Source organism: Heliangelus exortis, chromosome 8, assembly GCF_036169615.1.
Source record: "Heliangelus exortis chromosome 8, bHelExo1.hap1, whole genome shotgun sequence".
Taxonomy (NCBI): Eukaryota; Metazoa; Chordata; class Aves; order Apodiformes; family Trochilidae; genus Heliangelus; species Heliangelus exortis.
Window position 1 is genome coordinate 17723602 of NC_092429.1, and position 27153 is coordinate 17750754.

Sequence of the window (27153 nt, forward strand, 5' to 3'; positions counted from 1 at the left end):
GGAATGTTTTAGATAAGTTAGTACCATAAAATATCCACTGGCTCCTCTCCAAAGGGCAGGTAAGCAGCAGCCTCTTTCTCTTTCTCTTTCTCTTTCTTTTTCTTTTTCCTTTTTTTCCTTTTTTTTTTTCCTTTCCCTCCTTTCCCTCCTTTCCCTCCTTTCCCTCCTTTCCCTCCTTTTTCCTTTCTTCATTAAACTACTTTCTCTTTGCAATTGAAAAGATAAAGGAGAGACACACTAAATGTAGACATTTAAAAAAAAAAAAAAACCTTGGTAACAGGCTGTCAGCATTTTCCTGTGAGCCATTCTGAGCTTTAAGTTTGTACCTGGACCCTGGTTATAATACACTTTTTGGGCTCTACCTTGTTCTGAGTATGAGGTAGTTTTAAATTTTACTCAGTGGCACATTATTTTACTCTTTGTTCAAGAGCTCTGTAACCTTTTTATTTGAACAGGAAAGAGGACTTAAACCTGGGATTTCAGTCAAGGACAGATCTGTATAGGGACTGAGATTACTACAGGTGATTCAGAAGCTGCCATGAGTAATCAGTTGATAGACCTCTGATTAGTCACAGCTTGGAAGTGACAGAGAAGCTCACGAATGGCCTGAATGATAAATATTTCAGCTTATTATTGTATCTGGTCTCCTGCTGTTGAAAGGAGACCAGATACAACAACTTACCTGCTAGAGAACGCTAAGAAATACTTGTTTTTCATTTTTAATTGGATTAACTTTTGTCTGCTTTTGTATGAGGCACATCAAGAAGTTGAGGAATATGGGATAGATTGTGAAAAAGGAAAAGAAATAATTATTTCCTGCCTGGCAGGTAAAGCTGATCATCTACTGATTGTGAGTAGCTACCCCTAGCTGTTTGAAATTGTACACTTGGGTACTTCTAGTGCTTGGCTTGTGGATACCAGTGGGAGGTGGAAATCATAAAGCACATGCAATAGCTCTCCCACCATGACAAAGTGTGCAGATAGGGTACTTGCACAGGGCAAAACTTCTCCTGTGGTCTCAGTAAGATTGCTTACAAGTAGTATAATCTCCACAATGTAAAAATTACGTTTACTGACTTACAAAGTGTCGTAGATTCACTTGGAATTTAAAAAAAAAAATCAGTTCTTACTGCACACTGTATTTGATACACACATTACATGTTTTGGCCCTTAACTCAGGATCTCTGTGAAGGAAAAAAAAGGACAGAAATTTTCATGTTTCCTCATTTCCAGACAATCCCTAAATGACATCCAGAAGTCACTGTCTGCCTTCAGTGAAGTTCCTGGGTATAGAAAAGACTTCTAGACACTAGCTACAAAGTTTGGTTTGCTATGTAAGGGAAGGTACTGAAAAATTAAGCTGTATTTGACTGTTTCATTTTAGCAATGCTGTACTGTCCATAGACCATAAATTAAAAATGTGACCAAATGTTTCCTGTCACAAAATATATACCTTTGAATTACAATATGTACACAAAGCATAGCTTTGGAGCTTTCAGGTGCAACACAGGACCTCTTAACCTATTTAAGATTCCACTAGCAATTGTGTTAACAGCTTCCACCTGCAGCATTCCTGCATGGTTTAAGTCCTCACCTGAGCTAGAGGGACAAAGCAGCTGATGCTCTGTAGGATTGGTTTCTCATTGCTGCCTTCCCCAGCAGGATCTTGTAGTCAGGCAGCTACAAAGCATGCTGGAAGTAGCTGGTCAGGATGTAGTCAGTAGCAGTTCAGGCAGTAAGGTTTGTCCAAGCCCCTTCTGGTACTTCAAACTCTGCCCTGCAAAGCAGCCCAGTACTGTGTGGACTCTGTTCCTGCAGCTATGCAAGACTGGCTTCCCAAAAAGAAAAGGTACTTTTATGAGTATATTCCTTTAAAATAGGAGATGGGGACTGCTGATGTCTGTATACCAGAAATTGGCTAAGTATTACAGCTTATTGTTTTAAGCAAGGCTGTTTGCATGTTCTTGTTTGGTGGCTACTTCAACCTGGATTTAATTCAGTTATGATTCCACTGGATACCTCTTTGGATGAAAGAAAACAAGTGTACTGAGAACAGTTTGTGTGTTTTGTTTGTTCAAGTATATAAATGATGTGTGCAAGCAGTTTTAAGCATAAAGTTTTGGAGTCTGAAAGAGTAGAAGGGCATAGGTCAGGCTTTGAATAAGACACCCAGTTTTCACCCAACTATGAAAGTAACAAGGCAAGTGATGGTAGCACTGCTTTTCAGCAGCTCAGCTGCTACTTCTGCATTGTTAGATACTATTTTTTGAGGGGAGGAAATATTCAGGAAGAGCAGGTCCTAACAGACATGTTGGCAATAATTTTCTTGCTTCATGTGCAGGGCCTGGGCCAGTGACCTCTAGAGGTCTTTTCAAGTTTAAATTCTGTGAAATAAATAAGCTTAAGACTTCTTCAACAAATGGGTCAGTTTCAAGTCAGATCACCACATCACACCCAAATATAACAGAAACTAATCTAGTCTTGTGGAAATAATCCTTTACAAGTCTAGAACTTGCTAGTATCAAACATTTTATATGTTAATGTTACTAAATTTAATCTAGGGCCAGCAGCAGTGGCCCACTTTGATAGCATGTTCTTTTTTCTCCAGTCAGCCCAGTAAAATTAGTAGTCTGTTGGCACTCCACGGTGAGAAAAAAGTATTTTTCTACTTCAGAATAAAGCTCTGCTGTTGGTAACTAGAGAACTTGGATTGCAGATGACCAGACACAAAGACCAGGCTATCTCTGTATACACTCTAAAGCAAGGGTGTTTTGAGTTCTTGAAGTGATGGTCTGAGGGTTACAGGCTGAAGCAGAGACAGTGTTCAGTATGTGCAGGTCCTCATTTGCCTTGGGAAAACGGCAGAAATTAGTGAATAGCTAAGGAATTCTAGTCATAACCTCATAGTCATGTAGAGGGGAACTGAACTCTGCTGTAAAGGATCTGCATTCCTTTCCTGTTAAGTCACTGTCACTCACTCCCAGGAGATTTTTCACAAGGCTGTGAGATGAAATTCTGTGGAAAATAAAGAACCCAACTGCAACAGACAGAAGCTCCCCATTACCCTTAATACAGGTGATGCTGATTTGGGAATAATCTCTAGCATCTGATTTTTTAGAATGGCAGCATAACAAATGAGGCAAGATCATCTACATACCTTTAAGAAAAAAATATTTATTTATAAAAATACACTGGGATCAGTTTGAGAAGTGTGGCAATAAATACAGTTCAAGGAAGAAAAAGCATTTCTACATGAATATATTATGGCACAACAAAAGGTAAATGCACCATCAATCATGGGACTTCTGTTGGCTCAAGACTTTGTACAAGCTCCCTTTTTAGTAAGACAACTGTTTCTAAGAGTTTGGTCAGTATTGATAATGGAATGAATACACAATCACAAATGCACACTTATATCTAATGCAGGACTTACCATTAGCAAACAATATCCTAGAAATGTAGCAATGATATTTAATTCACTAATGTGATGTCTAAGATTTAACTGGCAAAGACCACATTTAACTTTAAGCATGAAGTATTTTTATCTCATCTGGAAAACAGAAAAGCTGTAAATATGTAAAATGAAGGCTAATTGTGGTATGTAAATACCTTCTTAAGAATAGATTGTGAAAATGCATAGCTCCTTATTAGACAACCTGGCTGTATGAGAGCACTCCCCTTTCACAGTATTCCTTTTACTTCATATGCAGTTATTGTTAATGCTGTAGACTACAACTCTTACAGCACTAAAGGCAACTAGACAGGGAAAGGGCAGAGAAAGGAAAAAAGGAATGTATGTAAGGCAATTATTTCTTTAGGTACATTAAGCATAGTGTGTAGGAAAGACGGGTAACAATTCCACAAGGCTAGTTTCGTTCTTACTGAATAAAATAATGGACTAACACTGAACTGTTGATGCAAAGCTAATAATCAATGCCCTGGTCACTGTACTGACCATGGTAATCTCTTTGATAGTCATCTTGGTACTCTCCGTGATAGTCATCTGGGTATTCTGCCTGATAATCACTATCGCTGATTTCTGACCCATTAGTTCCTGTTCCTTGGCTGCCATTATGAATGACAGGTTCTGTTGGTGCAGCACAGTACTTGGGGTCATACACTTGTCGTCCAAGCCCATACACACTCATTCCCTTCTGTGAAGCTACTTTGTTGGTACCCATTTGTAATGAAATAGTTGAGTTATCCACAGGTTGTAATATGTGCTTCTGATCGTAGATGTCTCTCCTGGTACCTGGTGCCAGCATACCAGCCTAATAAAAGAGGATTGTAGAGGTTCAGTAAGAAGGTCAAGGGCTGTGATCAGTAGGTTTAAGATTACGAGTACATCTTACTGGAAATAGGAATTAAAATGTAAGAAAACATAACACAACAGCACGTGTTCACTAGCTGTGAGTCACCAAAGAAAGTCCTTGCAGAAAGGTCACGTTTATTTTCCGCTTTGGAGTGAAAATACTAAGTGTCTGGACCAAGGTAGTGCCCAGGAAGCTATTTCTTTTTTTGCCTCTTTTTTTTGCAAGTAGTACTTGAAAGGAAGTTGCTATTTTCTTCTGGTCTAATGCAACCAGATGGACATTCTAGAAGCACCAGGTCATTTTTATGCCTTAAGGTATTCAGCACAGAACCCGCTAGGACAGTAGTAAGAATTGGAGCTTCTTCATTTACTGTGTGGAAGCACAGCTGGACTGTACCCTCTCACTGCTGCCAGTCAGACTCTGCTACTGCATGAGCCTCAGGCTCCCCAAATTGAGACTTGAATCCCCTCTGCCCACGCCATCCTCCTTACCTGACTGGCTCCTTTATTAGTGCCCATCTGTAGACTAATTGTTGTCTGGTCAAATGGCTTATCAGTTTGCATTTTGGGATCATAGAGATGTCTTCTCGTTCCATAAGCAGTCATGCCTGCCTGACTAGCACACTTGTTGGTGCCCATCTTTATTGGGGAAAGGAAGAAGTGGACAGAAAAAGTGATTTTTATTTGTACAGCAAGCACAGGCTAAGGAAACCAATATGGTTGAGTTACTGTGATGACTGATGAAAAAAGTAATTTTACAGTGGATGCTTTCCTGATTTAGCTTGACCACTACCTTTAATAAATTACCCTGTCTTCACACAGAGCTCCAAAAGAAAATAAAAGCAATTGTCATTCTGAGGCATTTCAGTAACTGGCATTTACCCAACTGCATGTGTACATCCATTCTAACTGCACATCGAAATGTAATAATTAACTTCTATCTGGACAGTAATGATTCAATTACAGTGCCACAACTTCTCTGCCACAGGAATTTAATGATGCTATTCCAGTTATTATGGGTTTTATGACTATGAAAGTAAGTGGAAAGAAAAAAAAGATTCTACCATATAAGGAGCTTTAGCTACCCAAAGATTCCTACTTAAAATCCACTCTAGGGGACAGAAATGATACTGCTAATATTAGCTGTTTCTTTCTTCCTTATCAGTCTTATTGCATATTTGAAACAGAGAAACAGCTTCCAGGCAGTTGCTTGAGCTTATAGAGCATATCAACTGCATTAAAGAATTAGAACCTCATAGCTCCTTCCATGATTAGAATATACTGCAATTCTGCAGCAGTTTTTGCATAAACAGTGTATCCGTTAAAACAACAGTTGTTTTCAAACAAAAGAGATTAAATGCAAACTTGAACTTCATACTTACCTGCAGGCCAATTACACTTTGGCCAGCTTTTAGTTTTCCTGCATCAAAACTTCGCGCTTGTTTCTCTGCATATTTGACACCAATATCAATTGTAGTATGAAAACCTTTGGTTTTTGCCTATTTGGGGAGAGTGAAAATAGAGTATTCAGTGTATAATGTATATTTTTTGGAATGCTGGCTTTACAGCCCTGACCCTGAACGCTCAAACAATGCCAAAAGCAGGTTTATCTCTTCTGAAAAACTCGGCATCAGGGATAAAAGAAGGTAACAGTTCCCCAAGCTGTTTCAGTGTGGCACACCAAAGATACCCAGGTATCTTGTCAGAAGGATATCCTGCAGGCATTACTGTCCTCCTGTGAGCTTCCTCAGTTTTTGGTATGCACACGTAGCTCCAGAGCAAGGCCACCTGCAGTCAGGAATTCTAACTCTGAGCTCCAAGCCTTGGAGCTCTCTCCATGGAGACATGAAGTAGGACACAGGCCTCTGAAGTGCAGCCTCTGCACTGTCTCAGACTCAGAGCAGTATCTATCCCCTTCCAACAGACCGTATGTTGGCTTTGTTATCTACATGAGTGGTGACGGTGTATCTGGACTGGCATGTGGATTTGTGCCAATTCCAAGAGTAGAAATACTTACCAGACCTGCTAGTGCCACTAGAGTAGTCTGTACTTGAGTCATATTTCCATTTTCAAAAAGATCATTTGCTTCAAAAATATCATGTGGCTTCATGCCGTAGACTTGGATGGCTTTGATAAAATTCCCAATGTTCTCCAGCTAAATAGAAACAAAAAAGCCAGTTTTCTACTCAGTGTTTTGATTCAGAAACTAAGTAATTGTAAACTTTCTGTTGTTGGTTGCTTTGTTTGTTCTGCTTGTTTTTCACAAGTTCTTTGTCTTGCACAACGTGGACAAAACAGCTAAGCATGGTTATGAGTGATTGGTAGGAAGTTTGAGATTAATTTTCATTACTTTTAACCTTGACTTCAGATATCAGTCTAAAGGTTTATGTAGCCTGGAATCCCTCCATCAGTATCATATACTTTGTTACAGGGGGCTTGGACAAAACTGCCTCACCCGTGTCCCTTCCAAGAAAAATTCTAATCTAAATCCTCCTTGAAGTAGGAAAATTTGACATAGTGTCCTTGTTATTTGATTTCAGCAATGGGTAATTTTGTGTAAAATAAACATAACTATGTGAATAGTAAGAACCTTTAACGTGGTTTGAAAGTATTACCTCGCTCACCTCCTGAGAAAAATCCAACTAAGCTTTTGGTATTTATTATCACTTTTTAGCACTGCGTGCTGGAGAAACTAGAAAGCAAGATGGAGCAAAGACTGAATCCCTTCTTTCCTTCTGAAGTCTTAAGTATTAAGATGTTTTAAATAAAAAATCCTTCACCGTATTTTGAAGTGTTCAATGCCAGTAAAAAGAAGAGGCTGACATAGCAGTATTAAGCTAGACCCAGCAACTGGAAAGGCACTCAAATCTAACCAACAACCCTTCCAATGCTTGCACTAAATAAATGTTGCCTTTGCTAGTCCCTTATGAGGGGGAAGTGCTAGATAAGAGCACTCATAAGAAACAGAAGCTGGATATACTATATTAAAATACATACTGTAGTTTGCACCTCATTGTTTTCCGAGTTCTGTTGCACAATAACTTATTATAAGGTCCTTTTAACAGCCTTTTGGTTTTTGTTTTTTTTTTTTGCTATTTGGCTCTGTTCGACTTCCATCTAAAATTTCACCTCACTGATGCACTCTTATTGATTATGTATACTCAAGTGCCACTTATGAGTCACCTCAGCTATAGCTGCTTTCTGTGAAATGCTGATCACTTATGCCTTATCCTCAATTGCTATGCACACATCACATCCAAAACTTGGTGCCATTAAGATTTAAGGTCTACCATATTCACGGCAAATTGATTAATACAGAACAAAAGAACTGTTTTAGGGGTTGGAGGGGTTAGAGGTGTAGTTTGGGGTTGTTTTTTCTTGTTTTACCTGGTGCCAATTTAGTTTTGATTGATTAATTTTCTTCACTGATCCTGGCTGCAGCTTATTTATAAGCCTGGGGAGGTGAAAAAAAGGGAAATGCTTAAACAATAAATCTCATCCTTATACCATCTGTGCAGGCATTAGATAATATTTTCACTCATACTGTATTAGTTGCATTAGTTCATAAAAATGGTTAATTTTTTTGTTTATACACAGTGCCTCAAATCTCAGGTCTAAGAAGTCTAATAGGCCATAAGAATTTTTGTGTGACATTTGATTACTACAGAAGAGTTTTACCACTGAATTTAGAAATACTTTGAAGTCTTAATAGAAGGAGGGATAATGGATTCTATCTGAAAGAGGGCAGATTTAGATTAGATATTGGGAAGAAATTCCTTACTTTTAGGGTGGTGAGGCATTGGAATAGGTTGCCCAGAGAAGTTCTGGATGCCCCAGCCCTGGAAGTTGGAAGGATAGGCTGGATGGGGCCATGAACAACCTGGTCTACTGGGAGGTGTCCCTGCCCACGAGGGGGGCTGGAACAAGATGATATTTAAGGTCCCTTCCAACCCAAACCATTGTATGGTTATAATATTAGCTGAAATATAAAGGAGGTTTAAGTTTTCATTCTTTTCCACAGTTTCAAAGAAGCTGTCTCCCACCCTGCTGTCAGCTTTGACTATTTTCATTGACATGTTTGAAGGGGAGTCCCTCCTTAGATCATCAGAAGTGGGAAACTGCTAAAAATAAGGTTACTTAATAGATGCTTACTCGCATAAGATTATGCCATCTTTTAATCCCAGTTGAAAGTTTGCACCAATGCTCAGCCCTGTAACCTCTTCTATCCAGTTACGAAGATCTTCTTCTACCTGAGGGTCATATTTCAGGGCAATCTGGAACACAAGCAGTTATAAAGTTACTTCATGAGAGAAAACTGTTTCCCGCCATACCCATTTCAAAGAGTATGCTACAGCGTTTATCCAGTAACTTTGTTGCTGGACTCGAAACTGTATTTCAATTATTACAGTAGAGATACAAGTATTTAATCCCTTTTACTATAATGTTTATCACTTCATGTTTATTTGCAACTAGTGCTTTGAAGCATTTAACAGTTCCTCCTAGTGTAAAAATTGCTGGAGCTTGAGAACAGTCTTTTAACAGCTGTGGACAATGGACTTTTTTGGAAAAAATATCTTAGCCAAGCTGTACTTTAGCAGGAAGTTCAAAAGTGAAAGAGTGTGTTATGAACTCAAGAATTGCCACGCCATCAGTACTCCTGCTCAGATGTAGATTTCTACATGGGAACTCTTAATAATAGATTTGAAGTTATGCATCCAAAGATAATGGTGGGTTTGCTTTTTTAGCTAGGTTATGATTAATGGAGACGACTTAGTAAGTTTTTCCCTTGTGGGATTCTGGGAGTTGTGTGTGCGGCTCTTTTCAGCTCAGGCTTTTGTATGCCTGCTCTTTCGCCTTGCTGGAAGAGTGATGGAATAAACTCTGATCTCATGTCTTAATTGCAAACTTATTGCTCTGTTACTATAGCGAGAGAAAACCTGCAATGGTCTTTGAAGTTAAAGGCATCAAGCAGAGGCCCAGAGTTGTTATTAAGATGGTGACCTAAAACTCCTTTTCCAGATGTTAAGACTTCACTTCCCAGTGTGTCAGTTTATGCCTCAGTCACTAGAAGTCAACCAGTAAACTTGATGCTGGCAGCTAGAGCCCACACTCTCTTTGTTCCCTTCCCCTGAAGAGAATTAAACCTCAGAAATGAGCTGAAGCCTGTTACTTCTGCCATACTTTTCAATATTGGCAAGTTGTAGAAAAAGGATTCTGTCACTGAAAGTACTGCTACTTTTCCTGTAAACAAAACATTTTCTGAGCACAAGATTTTATGGTGTAAATAAATATTGCTAGTGCAGAGGTTGGCAACACTTTTCTACCTTCAGCCTGGAAGTTGTCCAGCACGGGTCAGTGAGCAAGACAGGGAATGAGGGAGCAACCATGACAAACCTGACAGGCAAGCACAATATGTACTCACAGTATTTCTAACTAATGGAAAATGAGCTCAGCTACTACAAATTCCTAACAAGCAGCTCACATAAAGCCATTCACATTCAGGTCAAATGTAAATTCAGACTTTTTACATAGAGCCTTAGACTTAGCCAAGAAAGCCCAGATCTTAGCAGCTATTTATATGAGATTATAACCCCAACCTATCTCAGTTACTTGGATAGAAGCAATTGCTACATTTTTGGCTAGTGTTAGTAATCCCCACATCCAAACTGACCAAACTGAAAATTACAGTATTCTTTTCTCTATTTTTCTTCTAAGGGGAATGGAAAATTCCTGCATCTCTGGCTTGACTTCGAAAACTTGTCTGAGTAATACTTATTTTCCTTAGACTATTTGTAATGGTGGTGCTATGGTGCCTTAGTTACAGCCCACAATGATGGGCTGACCCATTCTCTTACTCAAATCTTGATGAAGGTGTTAACTCTTGTGCAATATTCTGCACTAGATGGCAAGTATTTCAGTGTTTAGACCAATACAAGTCTAAAATAATCAAGATAACTAATTTTTTTTTTCATTGAAGAAAAAAGAAGGCTCAGGTAATATTGCTTAGTGTGAGAAAAATGTCATGATTGGTTTCTTTTGTTTTTTTTTTTTTTTTTTTCCTTTTGGATATTAGAGAGCCAAAATGAGAAGTAAACTAGAAAAGCTACCTGAAGTTCACAGCTCCACAGATGAAGCTGCTGCAAAGCAGTGCTACCACGTTCTTTGTTCATAGTGATCGTAGTAACAGGAAAGGGAGGGAGGGGGTTAACCAGAGAGGTTAACATTTTGAAAATGGTGCATGAGGAAGCTGGTTATCATATTTCTCCTTAACTGGATATTAGCTTAAAAAATACTTTCATGGCTATTTTTATTTCCTATGGAAACAAGATTTATGTGATCACAGCCTTAATTTGCATCACCCAGAATATCTGGCAGAATTCAACTGGCTTGCTCAAACTTACAGAAGAGCAGCAGTCCTGGGCATGACTGAGGCAGTTATTAAGTAACTATCTGTGCAAGGAAGAAAGATCCCAAAACATCTCTGGAGGAAAGAAACAGCATCATGTTCTTATTACACATTACCCAATCTGCAGAGATCTTACAAAAGTGATCTCACCCACAAAATCTGACGTGATGTGTACAAACAAGACCTACACCAGATAATATATTCCTGTACACCAATTCAAAAAACAGGATTTGTAGAAAGGCCAAACGTCGTAATTCTGATGTTACAGGTAAAAGAGAGCAGACAGCTTGGGCTGGTCATTTGTATGTTGACACATCATGCTATGGTAAAATCACCATTCTGATGTACATGTGGGTAAAGAGAGTGGCTCAGACTATTCTCTCCCACAATTATTTACTTAGTCAGAAATGTAATGAAAATTGCTTTCTGAAAATTCAGGCAAGTTTCTGTTTGGGTGTACATTAAAGAAAATGCTAAGACATAGTTTAGCCATCTTGCAGTTGGAATTGTCTGGAATACAGCTAGAGTTGTCTTTCCACATCTCATTTTTCTTTCTTTATCCCTTTTTTAAAGAGGAAATGAAGTCTATGATCATGCCATCAGAAAACATTTTAAAGATCAGACTCTTCCTTCCCCATATTAAAAAGAGTGAGAACCCTAAGGACTTCTGCAAATGTGACAATTCTAATCATTATTAGGAAACATCTAAAATTTAGAAATGGCAAAAATTTTCCTCATGTAATACTAATTGCATTCCATATTTGAGATTATAACCGAGATGAATATTAAGTTGCTTGGAGAGTTTCTAAGTTCTCCCATTGCTTGGAGAACTTAGAAGTAATCAGATGGAATTTTATCACTTGAAAAATATTTCCTTTATGTTGGAGTACTTTCACGTGTTCAAATCTTGAGCCTTTCAAGAGATTTTAAAGTGTTGTGGGGTATCACTGCAGTGCTTATCTAGAGACAAAAAATTAAAAAAAATGCTTAAAAAAACTTGCCTTTGTTGCCACTTAAGGCACTACTATTAAATATGATTTTCTGAATTGTCTTGACTACTGTGAAGTTTGACTTGAATATGATAAAGTATTTGTTTTGATTTTTGAAATCAGAAACTAGGTTGAAGTGCAGTGATGGTTTCTTTGAAAAATATACTCAATCTATCTGAAAAGCTAAAGACATGGAAACTTACGAATCTGGTTTTAAACATGTGACAATCAGAGGTTAAACAGGAAAAGTGGCTCGTCAGGTATTACCAGAAAGGAAGCCTTATGCTTAGTCTCAATTTGTTGCTCTTTACTCCCAATGGCACAACCAGAGCTTATGCAACACTAAGGCAGTGAATGCTTCGTATTTTCCATAAGTCTAGAGTTGTTCCAGTTTTCCTTTGATTGCTATCAACGAGGGGAAGTTGGAAGCTCTGATACAAATGAAAAAAAAATTAATGGCTTTTTCCATTACTACTAACCAACATCCCCAATACTCAGTCCTTTTTAAGTACTGAACTTTCATGGAAGGGACTTAAATCTTACAAGTTCGCAGCAGAAGAAAACATATCTACTCAAGATGGAAATAGTAGCTAAGCAGCCTCATTCAAAATACTAATCAGTGCCATGAAAAAAAGCTATGGTTTTGGAATGCTGTAGAAAAGATACAGTTTTAGCAATGGATACAAGATTTTAAGAAAGTTTAAAAACCAGATGGCAGGTTACTGCCTCTTACTAGGTGACTCCTGGTTTAAATGCCAAGTTTCATCTTTGTCAGGTGCAGACAGTAACTAGCAGGTGAAGTGATATACACACATTTATGCCAATATATGCCGAAAGCTAAAATCCTGGGGTTGACCTTGATTCCTCTGGCAACTTCACACCCAATTCTCGCATCATGTTCTCTTCAGGAAGGACTTTCCTGTTAGGGCACTCTTACAGTGTGAAACCCTCTCTCTCTATGTACAAGAACAGCAATCATTGCTGGTTTTAGCAAGCACGTGGATTCCTGGAAACAAATGAAGTTATGTTGGCCAACTTCAGGGGACACAGACAGACCATTACAGTTACTTAATGTGCCTGTAGCATGCTAAATTTGAGTGGTGATGTTAACCAGTATTTTGCATCATAAGTGCTATCATATGGACTTTCAATTGCCCTTTAATACTAATCTTTTCCAAATTACACAGTACAGGATGTATACACTAAGGCACATTGTATGTTCCAAACCTCCAGTTTAAGAGTTCAGCTCTCTATACTGCTGCAACTCTGGAAAAACACTGTAACAGTATCTCAAGAAAGAGCTTAATTGTCCTGCATATCTTTTTACAGTTCATTGGGACTAACAAATAGAAAAGTCAGTAAGTTAAAAAGCAGGTATAAAAGATAAAACTTTCCAAGTTACCCATCGTGTTACAACAGCTCACACTACTTAGATCTGATGAAACTTTACAGTAAAGCTTCAGGCTTTATAGTCCCACAGCAGGGATCAAACCTTTAACATGCAGCATGCTAAATTTAAAGTACTAGTTATCATTTGAAAAAACTGCTTTTTGGTCAAAAGTTGTAACAACGAATGCATGTACTTGTCGAAGTGAGTGAACAACTTTATCACAGGCTCTGTTATCAAAAAGTAAGATTTATATACATAGAGAAGTACAGCAAAATAGTTTTTATATTACTGTTTGCCAAAGTAAATTAAGAGCCATGTACAGCAAAATAAATAGCCAGGACTTTACTCGAAGATAGTGCATGCATTGGTTACACATATACTTTTTCACCAAAGTGAACAGAATAATAAAGCCCTAAGTTTTAGATGTTTATGTTCTTCGTAGGGAGAAATTTGGTGTGGGACATTTTCTAGCTCAAGCGAAGCAAAATGACTATCATTTAAAACAAAAAAAGATGGAGAAAGCTTACTGCATTTCTAGTAAGTATGGTAGCATATTCATCTCATCCTGAATTTAATCCAGGTCTAACCAGGGATTTTATTATTGATTTTACTTTCACAGATTTAGGTCATAAACTACAGAAAAAAGATAATTACAGGAAAACTCCAGCTTTAAAGACCTAAAAGATACAGAGTTTAAATTTTAAGCAACAATTTGTTCCCATAGCAACTTTTCAATCTTTATTAATTTAGAACTGGGTGAAATGGAATTTTTATTGTTTCAGTGGTGCCTACACACATACTTTACATTGCAATAAGCACAATCCTCAGGAGCAATTTGTTTTGCAGAGGCCAAAGATACCAATTCTGGTATTTCTTTACTGTTTACTTGGCACTAGTTTGTCAAGAGATCTTTCTCTTTCCCTTTTTAAAGCTTTATGATGGTATAGGGAAAAGATGAATACCAATGCAGAAACACTCAGAAGTCCTTATTCCCCAGAAGTGGAATGAGGCAGACTACATGGCCAATTTCAAATTATTCTCCAGAATTCCAGCTGCCAGCACCTGAGCTGACCCATTCTGCTCATCACCTGCTGTTACAGAACACGGTTCTGAATCTCACTTCTAAAATTTATACAGAAAAATGCCTGAGGAAAAAAAGCATTAAGAGCCTACTGGTTATACAAGTGACCAAGAAAAAGGCACAAAACAGTTAACTGTGTTCTTGTAAGCAGGAAGAATGGTTTGCTGTATTTTTTTAACTATAAAAATTCTGTTAAAAATTCTATGGTGTGAGCAGATTACTGTACAAATCTAATCCTCAGCATCAGAGGTGAAGGTGAGTGATGTGACATAATCAGTATTTTTCTGCAGAACAGTTCTAGCTGTCTACCAGCTGATTGATTTTTTAGTCATAGAATAAATGGCATGCCCTTTCAGTTGAAACAGAGAACATTGGGAAAATACAGTATTTTGATTTTACTGAAAGTGGTTGAGAAAAGGGAGTGACAAGATACCAACATTATTGTCAAGTGGAGCTTCTTGCCATTTGAGCTACCAATCCAATGAACTTTCATGATAAGAACAAATTAAAATCCCCTGATAATTTCAAGTATGTTGAGCAGGACAGCATGCAAAAGCAAATGTCAGAGGCATATTTGTGCAAGAGAAAGCTGAAGGTAAAAGGAATATAAAAATCCACATGAAAACCAAAAGGGAAAGTACTTCAGAAACTGAAAGCCACCGTAAGATATACCCTGGTATTTGAGCACTTTTATTTTTTAATTTTTCTCTCACTATGGACTGTTGTAGAGAAAGGAAAGGAACACTAATGCTAATATTGAAAGATCTCATCATATCCCACTATGCTAATTAGCACAAAAATTTACAGCTGTATCAGTTTTGCTTAATATTCAACAGTATTTTCAGCATAACTGAAACAAAACCAAACAACTGTAAACAACCTACTTTTCCTAGGAGCAACCCAGGAAATGTCTTCTAAGACAACTCCACTGTAACTCTGGTAGAAATGTAGTTCTCAAAGGCTAAACTGAGGCTGCAAACAGGAACAGTGACAGCAAGAATCACAGTATCTGAGTACCTTCCAAATCTATTGCCACTACAGCAATCCAGGAAATTATATATTCTTTCAAGTCTACTTATTTTCTGGTCCCAACAGAACAGCTTTTAAAATATGTCACATTATAAGTAAACTGTATTGTAACTTTGTAGCCTTTCCCAAAGGCCCAACTATATTGACAAGTCTTCCAGTTTCACCTTCTGAATAGGACCACAAAATCTGATTATTCTAGCCTGAGTCACTCCACTCCTTTTCTTCTTTTCAAACCTTCACTTACCAACAACAGTGGAACTGTGCTTTACAGCAGCAAGCAACTTATTACTAAAAAAACCACACCTCTCAAAAAAAACTTGGCTAAAGAAACTGAAGTCTGTTGATGCAAGCTCTGCTAAGTGTTACTCAAAATGCACATACCCTCTTGCCCCTCCAGCGAGGGCACAGCCCAGGATGCATTTTCTCTGTACCTTTTCCAAAGGTAAACCTCAAGACTCTACTGCTTTCACTCCTCTTGTGCTCCCACCCAATAAACTCAGACGCTTGTGATCCCAGGCATAGGCTTGACTGGAAAATGAACCAGATGACACGGCAAGTCCTGTAGCAATGAGCATTTCCCAGCTGACACGGCTCAGTGTCTCCCACCAACTGCTCTGATGGCATTTGGTCACCTGCTCCAATTTAATTCCATGAACTCACATTAGCTGAACAGGCTGAGGTGCCTGTTCATAAGCAAAACACAGATACCTCATGTTCTTCCCACTACTTCATCCTTGCACAGAATTATTCAAATTGGTTTTTGTAATTTGGCTGAAAGATGTGATTTCTTGAGAAGTTCCTTAGCTTCTAGTAGGCAGTAAAGTTTGCTTATCTGTCCTACAGGTAGTAGATCAAAAACTGTGAATGCACACATAAAACAGTCTTCTGTTTAAGGCAATTTCTCCTATATCCATTTTCTTAACAGAAGCACAAGAAAAGCAGATTTCATAACCTATGCCTTAGAAAATCTTACCAATCAGGTGCTTTATACTATTGTTTTGCTTTACTACCACCAAAAAAATTGGAAGAATTAATTAAGCAAAAATAATGAAAAATAAGAATGTGCCTTTGCTGCTCCCTGCCCTCCAACACCCTCCTCTCCCTTCCCGGGTGTATCTCTGACAGGTTTAAGTTCAGTAGGTGATATACAATGTTGATTGTATTTCAGGCAGCATCAAAAAATATTTTGGGTATGTTCACCCAGGCAAGCTGTACTTTAACCACATAAAAAGAATTATAAGAAGAATATGATCTATAATTAAGGTGCATTTTTAAAAAAAAAAAAGTTGTTACCATAAACACATTACAAGATGTTTACTTATTTTGTAATAACATCCATCTTTAAAGGCCTACCATTTAAAATTAGAAGATCACTGCAGGAAGTCTAAGAAAAGTAAGACTGAGTATTTGAAATTCACACAGATCTTCTAGGTGGTTCTATACACATCACAAAATCTGTGCAACCAACAGCTGGACAATGTTTAAATATTTATGATTATATGAACTTTAAGCTCAACTTCCTATTTAATGAAAATGCAGTTTAAGTTATGTAAAACTCAAGGCATAAACCATGCTACACTGAAGTTTATACTGAGTACAAAAGGAAGTACTACTGTTGAAGAAGGGAAGACTGTCAAACTCTTAAGTAGAAGATTCTGGTTAAGCACCCTGTAGTAACTTCTAAACCAGCATTTAACCAGGAGCAGAAAGGACAGTTAGCACTGCTAGGGGTGGGCAGGGCATGCACACATACACTGCATCCAAAACTCTGGATACCACAAGTTGTAGTCTCATTGCACAGCACACCACAACACACTGTGGGTTTGAAATACACAAGCAGAAGAATGTGTGGCCAAGGCTGCATTGCAAATGATGTGTGAGAGGTCCTAATCCCAAATTATTTAAGGTTCCGTTGTTCTTCTGTAGAACAAAATGCTCAGATGCCCTGACTGAACTCAAACTTTGTTAGTTATGTTTTGTTCCAATTATTTTCCAGCTGTTCAAAGACCAGTTCTTTATCTCTGATGTTTAATCGCACACTTTTTGCTACTTTTACTCAAAATCTGCTAGATTCTTTCAAATACAAGTACCTTTTCATATCACAAACATTTTTATGCCATGGTTTATTAATGATAAAGGATGCTAACAAGAAGGACCATGGTAAAAATGCAAATTTTCTTTGAAAGTTACTTGTGCTTTCTACTTTCATCGGAACATAATTAATACAATTATGTCAGCAAGGTAAGGGGAGTGTTTCTTGCAGAAATAAGCAAAGAATGTTTAGTCTAAGAGCACTAGATATGTATCTATACTACATTTGCTTAGTTGGCTTAACACTCTATTGACTTTCAGATATGATTTAGAACAAATTCAAACTGATCCCACGCAGTGTTATGAAGTTAACCAGAGCAGTGGCAGTTCAGGCTGCTCAGGCAGTGGGAATCTCAACAGGAGCTGCAGTTCTGGTCCTGATCTGGCAGGTACCTCTGTGTGGTGTGTAAGGGCCTGAGGCCTGACTTGTGCTCTGGCCGTGCTCAACACAGAAGGGAAATGTCCTGGTGGGGCTCCTTAGCAGCAAGACAAGAGCTGCCTTCCTCTATGAACATTTGAATATAACCGAATCCTCTCCCAAATGCTGTTGTTACTCATCCTTTGATGGTAATGCTTCTATCATTTAGTTAATTGATAAAGTCAACAGACAACAGTAAAAAGCTTTTCAATTACTCTTTTTCAAGCAAAACTCGGAATGCTAAGATAATCCTGTCTACAAATAAGAGCTTGTAGCAGTAGAAATATAAACGGGAAAACAATATAACAGGACAGCTATCTTAGCAAGAAAGCTAAGGCTTTTATAGTAGCAACATTTGGTTTTTACTCTGGAAAGATCTATGGTCCAAACATGCAAAGCAAGGTAGAAAGATTTGTTTAGAATCCATCTATAATTCAGCCCACTAGGACTTGCAGTAGATGAGATCCCACCTTCATGCAAGCGTTTCAGAACATCAAGGAAATGCAGAAATATTTATTTTTTGCCCTAATCTAGGAAAATTCAGGTCTTGCAGGGTACATGCACAAGCCATGTACAATCTCACTGTACTCATATGTACTGTACCTCTTAAGGATTACTCTGTAACAAAAAGACCTAAATAAAGTCTTCAAGAAAAGTCCTGTTTAGACCCCAGAAGACGAGGTTAAGCCATGGAAGGGAAGCAGCAAATGCACTGAATAGTTAAAAGTCCAGTTTCTAGGAGCCAGTGAGGATCAGTGACCAGAGCACATTCAGATTCTCAAGGATTAAAGCATGCTTGGCCCAGCTGCTGAGACTGGGTAAGGCAGTTTGGTAAGAGGCCAAACAGGGCACTAGCCCATAGCTGTGAGAGCAGCACTTCATGCCTTGCTGTGATGATCCTCTCTTACTGCCAGCTCCTCCACTGTGACTAACGCCTTAGAGTCATTGTAATTTATACAGCCAGAATCTTATCTACTTCTGGTAACAGATGGCTTTATATAAGCAACAAGAAGTTTAATTATGTCTCAACTCCTAATGCCTACTAAACTCTGCACTGGTTTAAGGAAGAGCAGGGGGAAGAAAAAAAAAAAAAAAAAAAAAAAAAGGAGGGGGGAGGAAAAAAAATAGAGAGAGAAAAAAATAGGGCTGTTCTTTTTTAAAGAAACACACACCCTAATGTAGAACTACCCACCCGCAAGTCAAAACCCTTTTTCAAGAAAGGCACTATAATTCATTCTCACTAAACCAAAGCAACATAAATTACTGAGACAGTACTACAGAACCAAAAATATTTACCCAACAGAGAACATTTGCTGCCGAATATAGCTATACAACCTAACAGTCGTTTAGAATCAGATACTTACCAAAAGCATTTTTAAGCAAAAGAGTCCCTCTTAAAGAAAAAAGGATTTTCACATGATCTCACTTAGAAACAATCTGTTTCAAATTGCCCTACGTGTCCTGGCCTCAAGCCTGTTTTTACTGAAGGCCTTTCCTGTGCAGTTCCATAGGGGATGGGAATCTTTACAAAGTTTTCCTTAAAAGGATGTGTCAGATACACAGTGTGTACGGTGTTACAGAACTACAGAAGCTAACAACTCTGAGTACAAATAAGTTTCTATCCTTTATTCTTCGAGGCAAATTATACATTATTTGGAGGCAATAAAAAGCCTCCAAAATAACATTTAAAAAAAAAAAAAAAAAGAAAGCCAAGTTTAGAAAAAGAAAAAATAACTGATGTGCCATTACCCCAAAACAATGCATATGCATTCGTTTATCTTTTAAGGGTATTGACTCAACAACAGCAATCTGTAGGTATTTTTCTCTAAATTTTAAACTAAGTCTAACTCCAAAACCACACAAAAAGCACACTCAAACTTTATTTTCTGAGACTACGAATCCCAACATGACTGTCAAACTCTTTGCTTTCTTTCAGAGATGTTTTTGGCCCTGGGTGACACACGGTGAGTTTGCATGTAAAGGATGCAAAACTTGATACTTGCCACACACCCTCAAACATTAACCTTAGCAAGTTTTATGTTTTTCTAGTAAAAGTTTTATGAAAAGTTTGTTATTCAAGCAGAAACTAGGTCACTATATTGTATAAATTTACAGAAAGTGCTTTAAATCTGAAAGTGCAGACACAGCGTACTTAGTAAGGTAAAAAACAACAAAAGTTTACAGCAGACATCCTCAGCAGACTCTTAATTGATGTCAGCACCATGCCTTGCTGTGGCAGCCCTGCCAGGCTGTACCTGTGCTGTCCTCACACACACACACACACACACACACACACACAGGAGCAAACTGGTCTAGTGCTCCACCTCTGCTTTGATGTTCAGGAGGCAGCTAACCCTGGCTATGCCACACCATTCATCACCTTCCTCCAAGAAAAAACGGTGTAAGCCATGAGCCAGACCTGGAAGCTGCACCGCTCAGACAGGGCTTAGCACAGGGCAGTGATGAGTGTCTCACAGGCCCCAAACAGCTGAGTGCTGTTCCAAGTGACAGTTTTGAGATACATGAGAACTCCAAAAGACAACTGTCAGCCTGGTGATGACGTGTCAAGGTTTACTAAGGATTTAATCCATTTAGAAAAAGAAATTAACCCCGGCGACAGTGGTTTACAACAACAGCTGTCACTCAGGTGGCCGCTTTCACAGGTTTGCTCCATCTTGCCTACCGAGTGGAAATGTATATAGGGTATGGCTACCCAGCAGGGTTGTGCAAGAGCTCATGAAGGAAAGTTTCCCTTGTTTGTGAGCTTTGGCAAGTATGCAGAAAGGACAGTGCTTGGCTGGCACGTGCAGCAGCCTTTAAGGAGACAGCAGGAGTGCCAATATCCAAGCTGCTGGCAAGGGAGGCGTTTTGATGGCAAACTGCTTGCTTCTGCTTATCATAGAATATGAATCATAGATATGATCTGTCAACTCAATGCTGCAGAGGTTTCAACATCATCAGTTTTGGACCTGGTAGTAGGTCTATTGATTACTGCTGTAGTGTTAATACTTCTTGTGAAGTTGCCCCAGAACTGGAAACCTATACTAATATATGCTCAAGAGAGGACTTGTCCTGAGACTGTAGCAGTGAAAGAGGAAAATGGATCAGACATAACGAGACAGACAGAGCAGAAGCACCGAGGTAGACAGTGAAGGATAAAGATTAATGGACACACTGCAGATAAGATTCTCCACTGCTGGAATAACTTCCTCCTCTAAAAATAATTTAAAAAAATCAAACAATTTAAAAAAATTAACCAAAATATGTAGCTATTGATTAGGGCTGCTGCATTAATACCACTTCTCAATATAAGAACTCTTCACACATAGGGTCTAACACTAAGAGAGCACAAATTAATAGGCTACTACAGCTTAAAACAGCTTACTACAGCTGGTGTTTCTCTGGGTTTCTTTAAAAAGACTGCTCTGCAGAATTTCTAGCAAAAGGTTCAACTCATGTTTCAGCAACAGAGATGGCAAACAGCAGCCTAAGAGGCTTCTGCCCAGAAAAGGAACACTGCATGATTTGGAAGTGGAGGGAAGAGTGCAGGACAATTTTCTAGGAAGTGTTATTGAAGAATTACTGATATTTGGCATTGCCAGTCAAGGTAAAACTAAGAATCAGAAATAAGTAACCAGCAGGAATAATCTAAATTGGAGAATCCTCATAATTTGGTTGCTGATACATTAAAAAAGTATCTTAAGATTAACTGAAAAACAAGTTTTCATTGTTTATATCACTAATGTGTTTTCAGTGATACATTTAGTTCTGCCAAATAGATATGGAATTATTCCAGTGTCATATTTATGTTTTGGGGGCAATTTTGTGTTGACTCAGTTACCAAAACTGTATTATGAAGTACCTACCATTCTCCTATGTTGAATGCATTCTGTGCATGTAGTTCATAAGATTTCTTGACTAAACCTATAGTAAAGTTTTCAGTCAGCTTTTAATTAATCTCTGTGTATTACAGTTATAAAGAAGGTTTAGGAACAGCTATTAAAAAACAGGATGCTTTAACATTAACACTGAGAGATATTTGGAAGACGACAAATATAAAAGACAAAATTATGAAGCTGTTTGTTAGAACTGCAAATGTGTTGCAAAAGCCTGGATCTAGCTGGAAAAAGAAAAGGTCACAGGTCTTGGATAAAACGGGAAACGTTTTAGTGTTATGCACACAGAAACTGGTATTTAGTTAGCAAATGATAGCTTCAAGAGCTATAACTGATCACCACGCACCATGAATTAACTGGAGCCAATTGAAGTTCAATGCTTTATCTTAAAATCCTTCAGCTATTTCCTCTGAAATTTCCTTTGTAACATTGCAGTATATATCTTTCTATTATAATATTTCTGACAGCACCAAAATACTGAATTTGTTCAGTAAAAAACTGAAGATTTTTATCATGGTAAGGGTCATGCAGGCTTATTTTATTTTAAACTAAGCACCTGAATTTAATTCTAAACTTGTAAATTAAAAACATGGCTTCTTTAAAAGCCATATAGACATCTATGTACAAGACAGAGAATGGGAATGCAGAGATCTTATACTGCAAGTTATTATCTTAAAAGATATCCACCTGTGCTCTCAAAGACTAAGTTTTCATTGCCTTTGTCCAATGCAGTCTCCATTTTTATGACATAATTTCAGACACTATTAGGACTACACTGTATCAGCAGCAAATGTTCTTACCTAAGGTTCATAAATTTCAGTGAATAAGCCATAGTGTTTTCTAAAGAAAAGGAGCCTACAGGAAATATGGAAGCTTAAGCCAATTATGTAGTAGGAACAGTTCCTTTTTAAGAAGGAAAATTATATAGTCCTGTTTTGAAAGTAGTGGTGAGAAAGAGGAAGGAGACAGCCTAGCAGTCCAGCTATAGGTAACCAAAATTTCATCTAGCTATTAAATCACTAATTAGAAAATCTGGAAGATTCAAATCAGGTTCCCAGTTAAAAATATTCATAATAGTAATTTCTGGATATAGCAATTAATTTTATTTGGCCTGCAGCAAGTGAAGTACAGTACAAGAATTTTCTCCTCAGCAGTTTCAGGAGGAACACAATATTCATACATAGGACTGGTTAGTATTATTCACCACAGACTTCAATTCTTTTTCATTAATCTGTATTTGCCCTTGAGAACGAAAGCAGGAAGTGCTAATGTCCCCCTGCAAAACAGGAGATACTTTGTTTACAGGCTTCATTTGTCAAACACCCTCCAGTTTAAAGTTTGTTTCCCTTCCTTTTCCATATTGCTAGCACTTGACCTCTCGGGAGGGCAGCAGCAGGCACAGGCTAACTCACCTCTGTTACTCTGCAGTCTTTATTTAATTAAGTCTGGAAAATGGCACTGACCAGTGACAGCTTCCTGAGAAAAGGGATGGCTTGGAAGGAAACACAATCTAAAGTAAATTGATGGGATAGCCAAATACTATGCAAAGTTTAACCCCCATACAGACCATATTTCTGCTCATCCTTCATTTTACATGGAGATGAAACTGGCAGCGTATCAAACACAAGAGGGAGAAGATGAATACCTGCCTGATATAAATGCCATTTCCATGGGATGGGTGGAGTCACTCGGAAGCAGATGACTGAACTGGAACCTCTCCTCCTGCCCAGCATTCGTGTTTGCTACACACCTTAATGCAGTGAAACAATGGAGCAAAAGCTTCTGCTAATTTCTTGCCTACCTCAGTTGTAAATCAGAGACAAATACAACACGAGTTTGTAGCTTTATCTAACTGCATCTCCATCTCAAGCTATGCTAACCACATGTACTGCGGAAACTGCCATTGCTCAAGTAGAAAATGATTTGTTGCCTGCAGAAGAAACCACCCATTTCAATCAGCTTAAAGGGCTCCTCGCTGAGTATTTGTTTTGGATCAAGTATCTTCTGTGATCCCAAGTAAACAAGGAATCAGCTTCAAAGGGATTATACCAGTTTGACTACCTACACATTTCTCATGCAGGCAAGTTTCCTAACAGCTGGGAACCAGTACACAAATTCCATCCGTTCTTTGTATGAAGAAGGAAAAGAGCTCCATAACAGACCAGACACCTTATCAGTATGAACTAAAGTAAGCAGCAATACAAGAGAAAGGTGGGGCCAAAAAAAAAAAAAAAAAAAAAAAAAAAAAGAAAGGAAAACAAACAAACAAAACCCTAAACCCCCAACTAAACCAAGATTTCATTTCAAGCTTCAAGATGGAATCTGGAAGATCAACTAAGCAACATTCTTATAAATACAGCCATCTAGTCAAACAGTATAGGAAACAAAAAGTCTCTCTGAACACTGATACAATGCCAAATTAGAAGTAAAGAATAAATACCAAAACCAAGAGACTTTTCTATCCAGCCTGGACCCTCAGGCAACACAGCTATCAACACATCTGTCTGCTGCAGAAAACCATCATTAAAGAAGGAAGGTACCACAGCTACTTACAAACATTAGACCAACACCACACAAAACAAACAGAGACCAAACAAACAAAAAAACCCCAAAACACACAATAATTTACATAAAGGTGTTTCAGAAAGTGATTAAGATCAGTACCAAAAATGATCCATCCACCAGCAGTTGTAAAGTAGGTGTTCTTCAAATGTTTATGAGAAAGAAGGCTCTGAAAAATATAATTTCTAATCTTTAGGGAGGCATTATCCTCGGATCCTCTAGAATGGTACAGAGAAGCAGAAACATAAGTAATCCTCATACCCATGCAAGCTACTAGATAGGAGGTATGCAGTGGAACTATACCTCTTCTTACTATAAGAGCAACATTCTCAAAATTCAAAGCTATAGCTTTTGCTGGAGCTTTTGTTGGGTTTTCTTTACTTGTGGATTTTTTTGAGGGAGGGGAGTGCATTTGTCTTTGGCACATTTGTGTACTTCCGTTATGGCACTGCTGTGTTGACATTTCCAAGGACCACAGGAAAGCCTACTTACTAAGAAACTGGAGCTGCCACAGAGTATCCATCCCTCTGCAATATTTGCATTGAAGCAGACAAAGCGAGTGAAATAACAGATGCTCAGCAAGATAAAGTAGAAGGCCCTTTGCATAAAGGCATGAAATGCACCAAATTTCAAAGCCCCGGCTAATGCACAGGCTTGGAACAGTTCCTCTCAGGAGGCCCTAAGGAAGCTGATGACAATGAGAAACTGAAAGAAAGAACAAAGAACTTCTTCCCATCTTGTCCCCATAAAGGGATCACTAAGCCTGCATGATTCTGTTAGTATTTTTTAGAGTATAAGAGCACTTCCTTCCTAATTTACATGCAATAATACACAACACATGCTTTCTTGGTTTTTTTTTTTGTGGTTTTTTTTTTTCTTCTGTTAGGATTGTAACAGCATAGATAAATCTCTAAGTTTAGACGCTGGAAGCAAGAGCTCTGGAAGACCTTCGGCTCCATGATGTCATCAGACTTTGTAGCAGAACCCCACAACCATCCCGAGAAAGCCAGTAAAGAAAAAAAAAAAAAAAGTTTTATTTTGTAAAGTTTCCAACATATTAACTTATACTTTCTGCATAAATTTCAATGTTTAAAGCAAACTACTTTTCTCCCTCCTCTCCTTGCTACTCAGCCACAAGTAAAACAGGATCTGGGGATTTGCCGAAGCCTGAAACCAGACGTGTGTGAAATAACCGGTTATTAAACACCACGGTCAGAACATAAGCTTGTGAATAAAGGCACACAGCACCAACTTATCCCTGGATCTTTACCGCTGCCATTTCTATTGCAAAGCTTTTTCGCTGCAAGGCGACAGCCTGTGCCACAGGACACGCACGTAACCACGTTTTGTTCCGCCGTACACGAGAGAACTCAAGGGCCCGTCGGGGCTGCTCGGCGCAACTGCGCTCAGCCGGCGCGCCCCGAGCTGCCCGCACTTCGCCCGCCACCCCCGAGGGGGCTTTTTCGCTGTCCCCAGCCCAGCCCCGGGCGCGGCCGAGAGCCCCCGTGACAGCGAACCCCGCCCGGTGCCGCGGGCCCCCCGCGCCTTTGTGTGCCCCCGGCGGGCGGGGCGGGGCGCGCGGGCAGACAATGCGCGCTCTGTGCGGGGCCCGCGCCGATTGGCCGCGCGCCGCCCGTGCCCATGATGTCATGCGGATGGAATGCGCCGCGCGCGCCTCATCCGCCCCGCCGGGCGCGGCACTGCCCGGCCCACCGCCCCGACCCGCCGACCGCGGCATCGGCTGGGGACGGACCCGGACCCCGGCGCCGCGCGAGGTCTCGGCGAGAGGAGCGCGGACAGCGCCCGCGGGAGAGAGCGGGACGTCCCGTCCTGTGCCGGGGCGCCGGCGCGGGCAGGTGCAGCCCGGACAGGGTGCGGCGGGAATCGCGGCGCCTCCGCCGCACACGGGTCCGCCCGGCACTGACAACTCCGCAGTCTCCGCCGCGGCAGACGGTTTCCTACTCGGTGCCGCGGCGCGCAGCGCTGTCCCGGGGCCGGCGGCGGGAGCGTCCTTCCCGCGCCGTCACCACGCCAGGAGTCGGAGGCAGCGAAGCCCCGCGGCGCGGCCCGGCCCGGCCCTGTGCAGACAAAGCCTGGTGGAGCCCCGTGCGGCCACCGCCCGTACCTTGTTCTTGACCTCGGCGGAGAGCCCGTAGGAGGGCCCCTTGTTAAAGTGGGTCATGTCGGCGGTCTCCCCGCTGCCTGCGGGCACTGGTCGCGGGCGCTGGCGGCTCCGGGCTGAGGCGAGAGTCCGCCCGCGGCCGCGGAAAGTTCTAGTCCCTCCCTCACGGGCCGGCCCCGCGCCCGCCGGGGCCGCCACGCGCCAATCGGGGCGCGAGGCTGCGGCAGCCCCTCCCGGCCCGGCTGGGGAGGGGGCGCGCGGCCGGGAGGGGGGAGCCCGCCCCGCCCCGCCCCGCCTCGCGCGCTGCCGGCGGGGTCCGGTCCGGTGCGGGGCGGGACCGCTGAGCGTCAGCGGGAAGGAATCCGCCGCGCGCCGCCGCGGAATGTGCCGCCGCCGCGGATTCCAACTGCGGGGGGTCGGAGGGGGGAAGGGGGGGGAGAAGGGTCCCGGTGAGGCAGTGGCGGCTCCGCGCTCAATCGCTGCGCACGGGGGCGCCCCGGTTGGCGAGCTGCTGGTACGCGTGGGAAGCCGCCGCTGGACCGGAGGAACAGCGGTGGAAAAGCGGCTGAGGAGCCGGGAGGGGAGGGCGGCGGCGGCGGGGGCTCTGTTGCGGGGTGATGCCTTTCCTTAGGCCCTTCCCAGGCGGTGCCGGGCAGGGGGTCTCGGAGAGCCCGGGCTGAGAGGTGCGCGGCCGCGGGAAGGGCTGGCAGGCTGCGGGCACAGCCACGGGCCGCGCCGGCAAACAGCTCTGCTGCCCTGCATCGCGCCTTGAACGGCTTCTGAAATTCCTTTACAAGTTTAGAAAATCACAGGAAACTTTGAAAAACGCTGGAAAGCCGTGAAAAGGGGGGCGGGGA

At 40.5% G+C, this 27153-nt stretch overlaps 2 protein-coding genes across 11 annotated transcripts in view; one reads left to right on the top strand and one right to left on the bottom strand.

Annotated features, from left to right (window-relative positions):
• The window catches only part of SLC44A3 (solute carrier family 44 member 3), a 59807-nt gene extending 35789 nt beyond the window's left edge, over positions 1 to 24018 (top strand). The window contains exons 18-19 of one of the 8 annotated variants that reach the window (XR_011727113.1): positions 456 to 1849; positions 6987 to 7096. Coding sequence is in view for 1 of the 8 variants with exons in the window: in XM_071750777.1 (XP_071606878.1) it covers positions 12900 to 13013 (114 nt within the window). In the remaining 7 variants the exon portion in view is untranslated. Of the gene's footprint in view, positions 1 to 455; positions 5677 to 6986; positions 7097 to 12899; positions 13759 to 23040 lie in introns of those variants that run through there. The other 7 variants (XR_011727115.1, XR_011727117.1, XR_011727118.1 and 4 more) reach the window with 7 other exon arrangements.
• Positions 3155 to 26574, bottom strand: CNN3 (calponin 3). Of its 3 annotated transcripts, none has more exons than XM_071750779.1 (7): positions 26300 to 26574; positions 8465 to 8586; positions 7700 to 7766; positions 6330 to 6467; positions 5695 to 5811; positions 4805 to 4951; positions 3155 to 4271 (listed from the first exon to the last, which is right to left on the bottom strand). In XM_071750779.1, exons 1-7 carry the CDS (start codon positions 26354 to 26356, stop codon positions 3924 to 3926), a joined length of 996 nt encoding a protein of 331 aa, XP_071606880.1. In that variant the 5' UTR covers positions 26357 to 26574; the 3' UTR covers positions 3155 to 3923. The 3 variants fall into 3 exon arrangements, with proteins under 3 accessions (XP_071606880.1, XP_071606882.1, XP_071606879.1); XM_071750781.1 differs by lacking the exon at positions 26300 to 26574 and adding an exon at positions 19081 to 19104; XM_071750778.1 differs by lacking the exon at positions 26300 to 26574 and adding an exon at positions 10420 to 10497.
• Between the last annotated feature and the right edge of the window lie 579 nt (positions 26575 to 27153).

Coding starts and splice junctions, on each gene's coding strand:
- CNN3 (XM_071750778.1), bottom strand. CDS start 10,482: ATGAACAAAGAACGTGGTAGCACTGCTTTGCAGCAGCTTCATCTGTGG. Junction 8,587..10,419: donor TGTGGAGCTGTGAACTTCAG/GTAGCTTTTCTA, acceptor CTTGTGTTCCAG/ATTGCCCTGAAATATGACCC. Junction 6,468..7,699: donor CAAAACTAAATTGGCACCAG/GTAAAACAAGAA, acceptor GTTTCTATTTAG/CTGGAGAACATTGGGAATTT.